This window comes from Sciurus carolinensis, chromosome 12 (genome assembly GCF_902686445.1).
Source record: "Sciurus carolinensis chromosome 12, mSciCar1.2, whole genome shotgun sequence".
NCBI classification, from domain to species: Eukaryota; Metazoa; Chordata; class Mammalia; order Rodentia; family Sciuridae; genus Sciurus; species Sciurus carolinensis.
The window spans coordinates 111,142,983-111,156,614 of record NC_062224.1 but is presented as its reverse complement, the minus strand read 5'-3'; the positions used below and the strand labels follow the sequence as shown (position 1 = coordinate 111,156,614).

Here is a 13,632-nt window from a genome sequence, read left to right as displayed (position 1 = left end):
AATGTGGTGTTGATTGTGGTGAGGCTCACATGCTGTAGATTGTCAGTGTTCAAGTGGCCAATTTGCCATTAGGTTATGAAAATCGAAGCACCTGATTTTTACTCAGACTTACAGAGAAGCTAGAAGTCCATTTGCTTCTGTGATAGAAATGGGTAATTGAAGTGTTAGGGCCAGCACCAACTGGGCTTTTCGTTACACTTTGCTTAATTCTTTAGAAGCTCTGACTCTTTAAATACTTGGGAAAATGTTTAGCTAGGGTTCAGTTGAATCCATAAAGCTATGTCTCTTAAATTGTGGTGTTCATAAAAATAATCTATGGGCCAGAGTTGTTAAAAATTTGGTCTCTATGCCTCCCTACTAGAAATACTTATGAAGTAGACTGTGGATGAATCCTAGGAATTGCCTCTGTTTTTTTTTTTTTTTTCCCTCATATATCCTGGGTGAATCTGATGCAGAATCCATGGACTTCACTTTGAAAAAATCTGCCATTGATCATTGAATAAATTGTTTGCCTTAGGATATCATAAAGACAGTTGCTTCTTTTTACACCTGTCCAACAAGCTTAAAACAGATAGGATTTGTCATGTTTTAGTAAGGTAAGACAGGGTAGCCTCTTTCCACTAGTGTAAGGAGCTTACAAGTTTTCTTTAATTAATTACATTAAAAATGTCCTTGGGAACAGGTTTTTGATGAAGAAAGAGGAGATCAATTGAGAATAGTAGGTGATGGGATAGGAAATAGTGAGGAAAGAGTAGCTCAGGGCTTTGCACATTGGATTCTGTTAACCCAAGTGCACAAGATAACACCATTTTAGCACCAACACTCAAATTTATGATTCTTTATTTTTTCACTCAACAAACCATAGGACTCTGGGCCAGGCACTGTTAGACCCTGGATTCTACAATATCAGATTCCTTTTATGATATCTTCATACCAAAGTGAGATTAAGACAATACCCCAGAATATGCAGAATTTATAAGGGGAATCAAAGTAATCTCCCTCCAATTGTCCACTTTCAGACATTCCTTCCACCAGCGTGGAGAAGCAGAGCTTGATGACACATTTGTAGATAACTGTGGTCATGCTGTGAATCATCACAGGAAGGACGGGAGCAAGGAAACTTCCTCAGTTTACACTTCCTAAGAACACCAGGGAGCCTCTAGAGAGCTTTGAAATGTTTCTTAGTTAGGATGTCCAAAGAACTGGTGCCCGACTCCTACCTGAGAAAGCAAAACCTGACAGTGGGCTAGAATCGGACCTTTCCCCAGAAATCTGTTTCTCTGGAGGAGAAAGGCCAGCTGTCAGTAGTGGAGACAGGAGGCTCTTTCTACATGGAGTTGGGCTTCTGCTCTTTGAGTTTGTGTGGGCAGAGCCTGTTTGCCAGCCTCCCATGAGGAGACATGTGACGCACAGGAGACTCCCAGAGTTACAGAACGTGCATCCTTTCAGAGCAGGGAACGGATGTACCAGCCATCATTTACAGCTTCTGCATGAAGAGGGATTCTCAAACTGCTGGCCTATCAGTCATGTTTGCTTCTTTTCTCTAATAAAAACAGAATGTGCTCCCTTTGATTTCCCAAAGGAAATTGCCTTAGTGGGACAGAGCAAGGCAGCAATTTCATTTCCAAGATGCAGATAGACTTCCTTTGTTAGTTTGCTATAACAAATGCACAAGATTATCAGGTTTTAGTCCACCGCCATTCCCAGAAGCAGAGGCTTAGTCCACAGTACTATAACACACCCTGGGCCAGCTTTGATGAGGCAAGGTAGAAAGTGAAAAAGCAATTAGTGTGAGATGGGTCGGCACTGGCTCCCGTGGTAAGGAGGGTGGAGTGGCTGAGGTGGGAGGAAGTCAGAGGATGGAGATACCTGACTAACTCATCAGGAATGGGAGCAAGCTATAACCAAGATCTAATTACACCCAGCTTTCACTTCCTGTCACTTGCCAAGAAGTCTTACATAGGCAAGGATTTCCCTGATGTAACCTTGTGTTCTTTAGATTACTAACTCTAATCTAATTATCCAAGTATCAATCAGCTACAGTACAGCTACTATTATGTATTTCATTATAGTTTTAAAGTGCAGATGAGGAAACAGAGGATATTGAAAACCAAGGCTGAAATTATAACACCAAGAAAATCAAGAAATCATCTGTTAGTAGCCATGCCTCTGCCTGCAGTGAAGAAACCTGTTTTCTGGGAGAAATCACTTTTGTGTTGGGTTTCTGCTGAAGGTGCAACAATTCCACTCTCTCCTTGCCTTCCTGGATTGCTCCAGGGATGAGGCATAGGCAGAGAAGAGTTTTAGGGAAGGGAAATGTTATGAACAGTGGGGTGCTGGTGAACCAGCTGTCCAAATGGAAAGCTCTGATTTTCAATGGTTGCCAATTCCTGCATTGTAAATACTCCCACCATAACCAATTTCAGTAATGGTCATGCTTAGTAACCAGAGTGCAGAATTCCTGAAAATTTAAAAATCAACTCTGATGAGCTGGTGTCAGCCCACTCCAGTACATTACAGGTTATAACACAACAAAAATTGATAATTGACACCAAGTTTATACAAATATATGTGATAAAACTTTAATTTCCTGAGAAAACATGCAAATACAAAGGTCTTTATATCCAAGTCTTTGGTCTCACAGCAACTCAGCAGATATTAATTTAAAATAAGAAGAAATAGCTTAGCCTGCCCCAAGCAAATTTTGTGGCACACAATAACAAATATACTTAAATTAGCTTTACATGTAATAACATTAATTAACATAATTTAGCATTTCACAAATATCCATAAATATCTAAATTGTTTTAAAATGCAATGTTACATATCTTTCAACAAGAAACTATAAGCAGCAAACTTATAATAGAGTCTAAATTTTTAAGTCAAGTGCTATTTATTATTTTTAGAAGTTAGCACATTTGACCAACACAGGCTCTTTGAAGGAAGGAAGTGGACTTGGTGGGAGTGAACCCTGAGCAGTACCATGGAATTCCCTGCTCCAGGCAAGGAAAGAGGAATCAGTTTGCTGGTAAAGGAGAGATCTGTTGCAAACTTCACTATATCCTGTGCTGAAGGGGAAAACATCTTTCAAAAATTGAATTTACTAATTTTTATAGATGTATAATGTGATAGCAGAATTTAGCTTTTCACAAATATCCATAAGTATCTAAATTGTTTTAAAATAGTGTTACATATCTTTCAACAAGCACCTATAAGCAGCAAACTTTATATAGAGTCTAAAAAATTTTTTTAGAAAGTTTTTTTCAGCTTTATAAGTGAAACAGTGTGATACAGTAGAAATCCCAAATAATTCATAACTAGTTGAGTTGAGGCAAGATACCTACACTGCATCTGCTTCCATATTCTCACTGTTAAAATTTTCCCCAAAATATCTGCTCTATTAACTTCACAGAGTTACCATATGATACATGAAAGCTTTTTGCAGGCTGAGGAAAACCAGCTCAAAATATGAAATCATCAGAGGAAGGAGAAGTTGTACTCCATTTGTGTACAATGTATCAAAATGCATTCTACTGTCAGGTGTGACCAATTAGAACAAATTTAAAAATTGATAAAAAATGTGAAATCACTACATAACATAATACAGCAACACTAATACCAATTTCTGGTATTAAGTCTACTGATTATTAGTGGTGAGTCTTAATTTACAATTGACATTGTTTAGACGCACACACAAACAATGAAGCTTTAGCTGAAGGTTCATAAAGACTCCCTTGACCGGTTGGTTTTGTAAAACACCCTGTATGCTGAGTATGATGAAACCAAGGGAAATTCCCACATAGAGTACTTTCCGTTTTATGCCTCCTGCAGTCCCAGGAGTCTCAGTGAGCTCTCTCTTCTTGAACACTGTATCTAAAGTAGACTGTTTGGGGCATCCCTGTTGCCATCCCACCCGCCTGCCTACTTTTTATTGGGAGACTCTCAGAGATAGAATTAGGGAAAGAATGATAAAGCAACTCAAGAAAATGAGAACAGGCCGTGGCCCTAAGCCCTTTCAGCAAGCCAGCTAAGACTCCCATGGAAACAGGACCTCATTTTTCTACCCAGGGATTCATGGATTGAAAAAAAAAGTCTCTTTCAGGGTTTCTGTCCTATACCACCTGCATTCATTGTGTCATGGATTATTGAAGTATCTTTGAAGACCCAAACATCAGGCATAACCAAAAACCTATGGCCCTGTCTTTGAGTCACTTTCAGATGAGCATGAGAGAGAAAATCTCACATGCAGAGGAATTCATATTGATTTGTATACCCTGACAAACCACAGGCACTGAAGATCTGTCCCCTCTACCCACTCAGCATCTCTGCATATGGCGGACCGGATGAGGAAACCAAATCAGATTTCTAGGAGGTGAACTGAAGATTGGCCACTAAAACTATCCCCCAATAGGTGTTATTTTTTAGAATCTGGTCTTCACTGTTAAATATCAAACCCATTGTGTCTCCAGCGTGCAGTTCATAAGTCCCTCCTATAGTCTGGATTTTAAAGTTGTTTTTTAGAGTCTGTATGGCATCCTTGTTTTTACGTAGCTGCACCTCCAAAGGAGCAACTCCGTTGTAAGTTGTATCAAAAACCACTTGGCCATAAATTAAATACAAGCCATTCTGAAGAACTGTCAGCTTCCAGTCAGATGTCTTATTCATGCAAGAAGGTTCAGGAGGTACCGTTTGCCATTTTGAGGGTAATGGTCCTGTAAGAAGGGAGAAAAAAAAATGGAAGTATATTTATTTTATTATGTTTTCCTTGTCTTGATTAAATTATTTAACACCCACAGTTGTTTCTTTATCCTCTATCTTCCAACACTATTTTAATATTTTAAATTTCCAACTACTCCTTGTTTTAAATAAGTTGCAATCCTAGATGTATCTCTTGCTCAGAGAGCTCTAAGGAAATATATTTGGCATAGGAAAAAAGTTAAGAAACTCTGCCTCTCTTGTCAATTAATATTCATGGAAAGAAAGGTGGAAGGAGGGAGGAAGAGAGAACTACACACCAGGACCGGGGCAACTTGAGTTAGCAATTCATGCTTTCCCATGATTTTTCCATATAAATACTGTTTACTGTGCATCTCTCTACCAGTGACACCTTCCTTAAGTAATTCATATAAAATAATGCTCTCCTGCCACTCTCTACCTTTACCCTACTTTGACTTCTTCATAGAAGCTGTTGGCATGTTGCATATTGAAAATTAAGTTAATTGGTGTATTTTCTGTCTCATATACTTGAATATACCATCTTTGAGAACAAGTACTTCTCTATTTTGCTCATTGCTGTATTCTTAACACCCAATTTTTTTTTTTTTTTTTTTTTTTTTTTTTTTTTAGTCAGGGTCTTACCATCTTGCCTAGGTTGGGCTCAGACTCTTGAACTCAAGTGATTAATATTATGGCTTTTCTCATCAGTGTGTAGGGATATGGCATTCAAGACCTACTTGGGCTATCATTGTCTAAGCGCCCACACCCCCAGCTACTGGTAAATCCATGAGTTTGTAGAAATTACTTAACTGTTTAAATAAAGGTATTCCTGTTTGATACTATCACCAAGGGACAAAAAGGGGATCCAGACCTGTCATTCATTTTCATAGGTACATATGAAATTTAAACATTCCCTGTATTAATTGGTTTTGAACAGTCATGTGATTTCAGGGTCCTAAGAGGCTCCTTTTCAACCCCAAATGCTTACCTGACCTGTCCTCTCAGTCTCTATGATTTTGGTTGTAGAGGACAAAGCCCTGGAAGAGGTAACATTCTACTTACACTCTCATACATAAATGACTAACAAGACATGGAGGCAGGCTCTGGAGGAGAGGAAGGAGAGGCGATTGGAGCAAGAACAGCCTCCCTGAGGCTCCAACAAGCTCTTGCTCCTTGACCTCTAACGGCGGAAGTGGTGTCGCTGTTTCTCCTGTTCATTCAGTGATGCAGTCACTGAAGAACACCCTTAGCATCGCTAGAGTCCTCAACCTTTACCACACGGAGGAGGAATTCCATACCTTTAAGTGGCAAAACAAAACAAGACAGGCAGGGACAAAGAAAAAGAAGTTTTCTCCAGGCCAAAGAAACCTGGAGATTTGAGTGGTTTGGGAATAAGGGGGTTACAGAGTTAGTAGTTAATTCTCACGTTCTGCTCGCAGAGGAAATGGTGTTTGTTTGATCTGAAACCTGTAAACAACCAAAAATGTATTTACTTGAAGTTTTGTATGTATTCTAAGAAATATTCTAATGATCTATGTAATCGTTAATTTTAATGTGTTTTCTAACAAAAATCAGGTGACTGTAAGGGAGAGTGACTGAGAAACTAAATGAAGAAGGGAAAAGATCAGAGAAAGTGGCCACTGCCTTAACTCGCTCCTCTTCCACACACTGGACATGGGCGACAGCAACATGTGAAACGTGAGCAGTGCTTTGGGGGACGGTTATAAAAATCCAAAACTTATTGTCCTTAGTAAACAATTAAAAGTTGATCCCCATATCTGAGAGAACACAGGCCTTCTTGAGAGCATCTGTGTTCTTGTATCAAAAACTAAGGCCAGTCCAAGGGAGGATGCAAGGAAGGCTACTCACCGAACTTGGCCTGACAGGAATCTGCAGCAGCCTGCTGTGGAAGGAAAAGAAGAATCGGTCAGGATGACAACATATCACTATTTCTTGACTGGCTGATTTAAAGCTTCAGAATTCTTAAGCAAATCACTTTACTATAGCCATTAAAAAAAAATAAATAAATAAATAAGAAAGCCTCCCTCCTCCACTGCGTCCTGGCTCTCGGCTGCCCTATGCAGGTGACAGCTCCATCCTTGACCTCTCATTACCTAGCTCTCCTCTGGGTCCTGCACACAAGGCCGAGGTCCCTTTCCACCCACATGATGTCTACCCACAGGACCACTACTGGATCTCAGCCCTTTCCCTCTGGCTCTAAGAGTTTCTTACAAACACAATCAGGACACCCCAGAGACTGTGCATGGAGGAAAATAATGGAGTTTCTATTTATATTCATCTTGATTTAAAATTTAAGACAGTTAAGCTCCAGAAATATTTAAAACTGACTGATAAAGTCATGCAGCTCGCTATTCAGATAACCACACCTCGTACCAGCAACTGCCATAACCTCAGAAAGGGCCCCACAGTGTCCAACTGCTGCCATGTGCTGAAGTTTACATTCTAGAAGAGATCATCAGTGGTGGTGAATTTACGAATACAAACATTTAAATTCTAAATGCTCTAAAACACTTTGTACTAAGATGATGTTACCACAGCTAAACCAGGCACCTCCCTGTTCAGACTTGGCCACCCGCTGACAGAAGAAATAAGCAAAAAATGTAAAAAGTTAAAATGATTTTTATGCAGTTTGATCAAACTGGGGAGAAACAACTAAATTGTTTCTCCACTGGTCTCACAGAAGCAGCTCCCACTTACAGAAACAAAAACTAGTGAATACATGTGCTTAGCCAGAGAATATGTCATCTTAGCTCCCTTGGCCTGGTCCTCAGCGTGAGGAGTTTTTATTCTCAGCATGAGGAAGTTTGGGAGCTCTCTGTTTCAATTAGGCATAAACACATTTTTTTTTTTTAATACTCAAAGTTCTTTGGTTTCCTTATGATAAAAAAAAAAAAAAAAAAAAACTTGTGACTTTTTTGAGCTTAAAGATCCATACATGTTCCCTCTTTAGGATTTCTCTGGCTACTGTGCTAGGAGTGAATTAAAGGGAGGCAGGGGCGAGAGCGGCGAGAGCAGACAGGAAATGGTTGCATTCCTCTCAGCAAGGAGCAAGGTGCCACTGACCAAGGAGCCAGGGCAAGAGAGGAGAGTGAGCAGAGGCAAGTGGGATGCCGAGGTGACGCCAAGGTTCTGGGCAGAAGTGACTGGAAAGCTAGTCGCTGATTTAAAGCTTCAGAATTCTTAAGCAAATCACTTTACTATAGCCATTAAAAAAAAATAAATAAATAAATAAGAAAGCCTCCCTCCTCCACTGCGTCCTGGCTCTCGGCTGCCCTATGCAGGTGACAGCTCCATCCTTGACCTCTCATTACCTAGCTCTCCTCTGGGTCCTGCACACAAGGCCGAGGTCCCTTTCCACCCACATGATGTCTACCCACAGGACCACTACTGGATCTCAGCCCTTTCCCTCTGGCTCTAAGAGTTTCTTACAAACACAATCAGGACACCCCAGAGACTGTGCATGGAGGAAAATAATGGAGTTTCTATTTATATTCATCTTGATTTAAAATTTAAGACAGTTAAGCTCCAGAAATATTTAAAACTGACTGATAAAGTCATGCAGCTCGCTATTCAGATAACCACACCTCGTACCAGCAACTGCCATAACCTCAGAAAGGGCCCCACAGTGTCCAACTGGAAAGCTGTAAGGTGTAAGAGGTACAGCTTTAGAGGAGGCACAGTCAAGGGCTGGTTGGGGGCTGGGGTTGTAGCTCGGAGGTAGAGTGTTTGCCCGGCATGTTTGAGGCACTGGGTTCCATCCTCAGCACCATATTAAAAAAATAAATAAATAAAATAAAAAAATAAAAAAAATAAAAATAAAATGGAGGTATTGTGTCCATCTACAATTAAAAAGTTTATTTTAAAAAAAGTTGGTGTGGGAGATAGTGCGTTTGTGATGATTAGTAGGTATCCAGGTAAAGGTATTGAGTAGTCAGCAGGACATATGAGGCTGAAATTGAAGGAGTTCTGGTGATATAAATGTAGGTGTCTTCAGCTTACTGCTTTGAGATGTGAAGCTGTAGAGACCATCAAGCCAGGGAGTGGAGATGGAGATGAATAACAGGGCACTGCAATGTGTAAAGGTCAGCTGAGGAACTAGCAAAGCAAGCTTTGAAGGGAGGCCAGTGGGCCTGGAGAGAAGCCAGCAGAGCATAAGTTGGAAAACAACCCAAGGGAGTGTTTAGGGAGAGGAATGATCAACTCCTATCACACTCTGTTGATGGATAAGAAAGGAAAGGGCAGAGAATTAATTGGTGGCTTTAGTAACCTGGCAGCCATTAGAGTTCTAGACAAAAGTGGTTTCTGTGATGTGATTAGGGAAGAAGCTTAATTCAAATGGATTAAATGAGAAAAGAGAAACTAGAAAAGTATTGCTATACAGGAAAGTAGAAAAATTGAGTGGAACCTGGATGGGGTCAGAAGTCAGAGGTAGGTTTCTGTTTGTTTTTGTTTGGGGTTTGGTTTTGTTTGCTTTAATATGAGAGAAATGACAGCATGTTTGCCTGTGGCCATCTGAAGGGAACATTCCAGGAAAGCAAAGGAGGAGTAATACACGAGAGCTGGAAGAGAACTGTAGATGAGTGTCTCCGAGGAGGTGCGAGAGGACGGAACCTGCTTCACAGGCGTCCTCAGTAAGTGCATGGCAGTTCATGCATAGCGGCAACACAGAAGCAGGATACAAGGACACAAAGTTGTAGATGTGGTGGCTTTGAACCTTCTTTCCTCCATATTCCTATTTTCTCCTGAAACCTCAAGGCAGAGTTATCAGCTCAGTGTGAGAATGGGGAAGAGATATTCGAGGTTTGAAGAGAACCAAGGGTATGGAATAGTCCAGCAGGGGACAGTGGATGGACTGGGAAATGCAGGCTGCTCCCAGAGCAAGACTGAAGTCCCCGTTAGCATACGAATGTCGGAAATTATAGTGACGACATTTTATTGATAAGGAAGTGTAATCAGAAAGTCTGGAAGCCACAGTTCTAAGAAATAAATCACAGGATTCCCTGCAACTGGTTTTGTTCTTGCAATTTTTTCTCCTCCTTTTGGAGGTCCTTAGGAGAGAAGACGAAATTCAGTTTATTCAACCCCTAACAGGCATGTAACAGAGCTTCCCTGAACCCCAATTTACTCATCTTTAAAATGAGGGAGATAATAGCACAAAGCTTGTTGAAGTCATCGTTAGTCATACTAAATGAGGTAATTCTTATGAAGGGCTCCCATACATCCCACCTGAACCGCTTTGGAAATGATGCTAATTATAAGAATTGGCAAATATTTAAGTACTAGATTCCCAATATCATCATAGCTTACAATAAAGTGACAAATTTATTGTTCTTAAGAAGTTTATAGTCTTTTCAGCTGAGCGTGGTGGCACATGCCCATAATCCCAGTGGCTCAGGAGGCTGAGGCAGGAGGATCACAAGTTCAAAGCTAACCTCAGCAACTTAGAGAGGCCCTGAGCAACTCAATGAGATCCTGTCTTTAAATAAAATATTCAAAAGGACTAGGGATGTGGCTCAGTGGTTAAGTGCTCCTGGGTTCAATTCCTAGTACCAAAAGAAAAAAAAAAAAGTTTATAGTCTTTCTAGAAAGATATGATTATACATACAAAGCAATTAGGTAACAATGTAAGTATAAATTAGTGCCAAGATACACTCCATAGATCTCATGCCAGGTACCACAGTATATAAAAAGTATACAGAGAAATATAAGACCATAGACACATGAATTGCCAGAGCCAGAAACGACACATTCTGTATTGCAAGCTGCTTTAATATCTATTTACAGTTATAGACATTGCTACTGTTGTTTTCTGTAATTATTGCCATAAGTGAAAGCCTAATTGAAAAATGATCAATTTGACTGAAAGATATGGCCTTTGAAGGAGGAATAAATTGGTAAAGAATATCCATATTGTTAAACAGACTGTGACGTTGATGTGTACAGTAATGTCACTAATCATGGTGGTGCCCACACCAGCTGTCACCATCTGTTGAGAGCCTGGCACTTGTCAAGCTCCTCAGGCACTCTCCCACCTCATTAACCCTCACTCTGTAAGGATTACATGATCCTTTACAAATGAGGTAATGAGGAGAAGCCTAATTAAGTAACTAGCCCAAGGTCAGGCGACTGGTAAGAGGCAAGGCTGAGATCCAAACCCAGCTTGTCTTGCTCCAAACTCACCCCTACTACCAGTGGGGCAGTTTCTATTTATCATTTTGATGATGTTTGAAAGGAGTAAGTACCCACTTATAAATAAGTGAATGGGACTTCCAGTTTCATTTATTTCTGCTTAGAAGGATCAGTTGCTTTCATAACCTTACTTTAGTTTAAGCCTAGACTTAAATAGTGGAGCTCAAAGTGGCAAAAACCTAATAATTCTTTTTTTGAAGCAACCCTAGGTAGATCATCACTTGGAAATACAATCTACTGTGCTTTTGAGTGCAAGTACAGCTACCCCTTCTGGAGTATCCTTTATGTCACTGGAGCAGGGGACTTTACTGAACATTTAGTTTCTTAGAGACAACTTACTTATGTGAGGTCATTTTCACTGAAGATTGACCAAATTCCTTGAGCCCACAGCCTGTTCTGTTAGTTAACCATTTAGTTCACTATGAATTTGCAATAGGGGGAAAGGATTTTTTTCTCCCAAGGAAAAATCTGTGGGTGTAAAAGGAGCCAAGCTTCCCATCTAACATTTGTTACATTATTGGTTAAAGAATTTGGAAGAGTGGGACTTTGTATGTAACAACGGAGTGGAGAACAAAATGAAATGAAACTTCCGGGTCCATGAGACGGTGGCAGTGGCTCTCATGATGACTCACCATCTGCCAGCCACTCAGATCTCCCCAAGGATACTTATCAGTGGCCAGAGGGAAAGCGAAGTGCAGGCCAGTGGACGTGGAGGGCCTGAGCTGGCATCATCGTGCTGCCACCTGGGTCACTGGCTCCCCAGAAGCTAGCCTTCTAAGCATCCTGTCATATGTCCCTAGATTTGGAACAAACTCTGGACTGTCTTTTCATTGAGAAGCTCCATGTTCTTCAGGAGAGAGACTCCAGAATCACAGCTCAAAAACATGGATTAGCCAAGTTGGATTCTGGCACGAGGTGTCCTCTGAGAAAGGTATTTCTTCCCCTCCTCGTCATGCTGACACCTACGGTCAATGTTCCTCAGAGCCATCTGCCCAATGAAACTGGAAGTTTCAGAAGGAAAAAGTACTTCCAAATGGAAATCAGTGCTATTCTCATCATTCCTCTTCCTCAGAAACCTAAGCGCTCAAAGATTCTGGCAATTCTTTTCTTTCTGCTCAAACCTCACTGCTCTAGAATGTTCACGCTTCTGTTTGATAAATTCCTTGAGAGAGTAGGTCTGTGATTAGAAGTGCCTCTGATGTAGTGGAACCACATCTTTGAGATCTTCTTGGTTGGTACCCTTAGAAAACTGATTCTGCAGTCACACCCACTCTTCCTTAAGAGGGGCATATACCACCCTAGTCTCCCCACGGTGCGGTCTTCAAATGTACCCCAAAAGGGGTTCACTCCTGAATTATGTAATATGTTTCCTATTTTATTTTTGGTAGCAGTCAACAGAGAAAATCTTCTAGTTAGGTTCTAAGAACCTAATTTATCTCCATTCCCACAAACAATCCCATTCTCTGGTCCCACCTCCTGCACTGCAGCTCAGTGGGAAATTCCTGATAGGCATCAGGGGCTTCCCAAATAGACACTTCCTTCCTTCTTCTTCCATGAAGACCTACCCCAGCCCAAAGTCGGCACCCATTTTTGAATTCCTAAAGCATTGTGTTCATACAAATCTTAGATAAATTATTGATCATTCTATTTTATAGCAAGCAGAAACATTATAATAAACAAATCCATTCCCATACCCATCCAGAAACATTATAATAAACAAATCCATTCCCATTCCTATCCATTCCCATACCACCATTTCTCAGATGAAAAAGCAGAGAACCAGAGAGATTAAATGACTTTCTCAAATTTGAACAGCTGATAATTGAGAGACCTGGAACCAGAATCCAGATTTTCTTACTCCTGGTTCAGTGCCATTTCCTCTCTGAAAGACACGCTAACCACCTGTCTTCTATTTTCTTCTGGACTCTGTTCCCTCCACAAAACTGTAACTTACCTGCAATTCCCTGAGGACAAGCACCATGTTTTATGCTTTTGTTTGTCCTATCAAGAAGGTATAGCAGAGTTCCAGAAAGTCAAAATATATTCCACAGGCATTTGCCAATCAGTTGATTTAATCAAGTATCTTTTCCATCCAGCTCAGTTCTGAAGCTATCATTTAGCATTCCCTGATATTTTTTGTCTCAAAACATTCAGATAAGATTCAAAAGCCATGCCATTATAAGAGTGAGATTATATTTACTCTATTTGTAAAAAAAAAAAAAAAGGACAGGATCTTAAAAGTCATGTCAGGTTCTGTGCCCTCCTTACCTTGAGAGGGAGAAAAGACAGGACTAGTGCACTGACGGAGCAGACCACCAGGACTATGGCTGTGACGAGCCACCACTTATAGGACCATCTCTGTGCTCCCTGGGAACCTGGGTGGCTTAGAGGCATGTTCTCCATGTGGCTCAAAACCCTTTTCTGGAGAAATGAGAGCTGTGGAAAGCAGACATTCACAGTGAAGGGCGAAGGATGGTTTTGTAGCATTATGATAATCAGCAGTGGGTGTGGGAGGCGGAGTTTTCCTCTGGCAGCGTTGGAAAATGATACTTCCAGGCTAAGTGCTGACTCTCATTGGGCACCAGGCCAGACGCACGCAGGGAAGAGAGACCAACACAAACAACCGAGGCAAGATGAGAAAGGGAACAAGCAGGGAGTGCAGAGGGGAAACGACTTTCCCCAAGCACGAGGAAGTGGCGCTAGCTC

General features: G+C 40.9%; 1 protein-coding gene across 2 annotated transcripts; it reads right to left on the bottom strand.

The window, feature by feature from the left end:
* Positions 1 to 2,185: 2,185 nt before the first annotated feature.
* Tnfsf18 (TNF superfamily member 18) lies at positions 2,186 to 13,415 on the bottom strand. Of its 2 annotated transcripts, none has more exons than XM_047521293.1 (3): positions 13,195 to 13,415; positions 6,586 to 6,619; positions 2,186 to 4,712 (listed from the first exon to the last, which is right to left on the bottom strand). In XM_047521293.1, the coding sequence occupies exons 1-3, from the start codon at positions 13,411 to 13,413 to the stop codon at positions 4,366 to 4,368; spliced, it is 600 nt and encodes a 199-aa protein (XP_047377249.1). In that variant the 5' UTR covers positions 13,414 to 13,415; the 3' UTR covers positions 2,186 to 4,365. The 2 variants fall into 2 exon arrangements, with proteins under 2 accessions (XP_047377249.1, XP_047377250.1); XM_047521294.1 differs by having other exon boundaries at positions 6,586 to 6,616.
* Positions 13,416 to 13,632: the final 217 nt, after the last annotated feature.

Excerpts from the sequence above, each read along its gene's own strand:
- Tnfsf18 (XM_047521293.1), bottom strand. The coding sequence starts at position 13,413 with ATGCTACAAAACCATCCTTCGCCCTTCACTGTGAATGTCTGCTTTCCA. Across the intron at positions 6,620-13,194 it reads TGTCTTTTCTCCCTCTCAAG|CAGGCTGCTGCAGATTCCTG; the intron begins GTAAGGAGGGCA and ends TTCCTTCCACAG. Across the intron at positions 4,713-6,585 it reads TTCCTGTCAGGCCAAGTTCG|GACCATTACCCTCAAAATGG; the intron begins GTGAGTAGCCTT and ends CCCTTCTTACAG.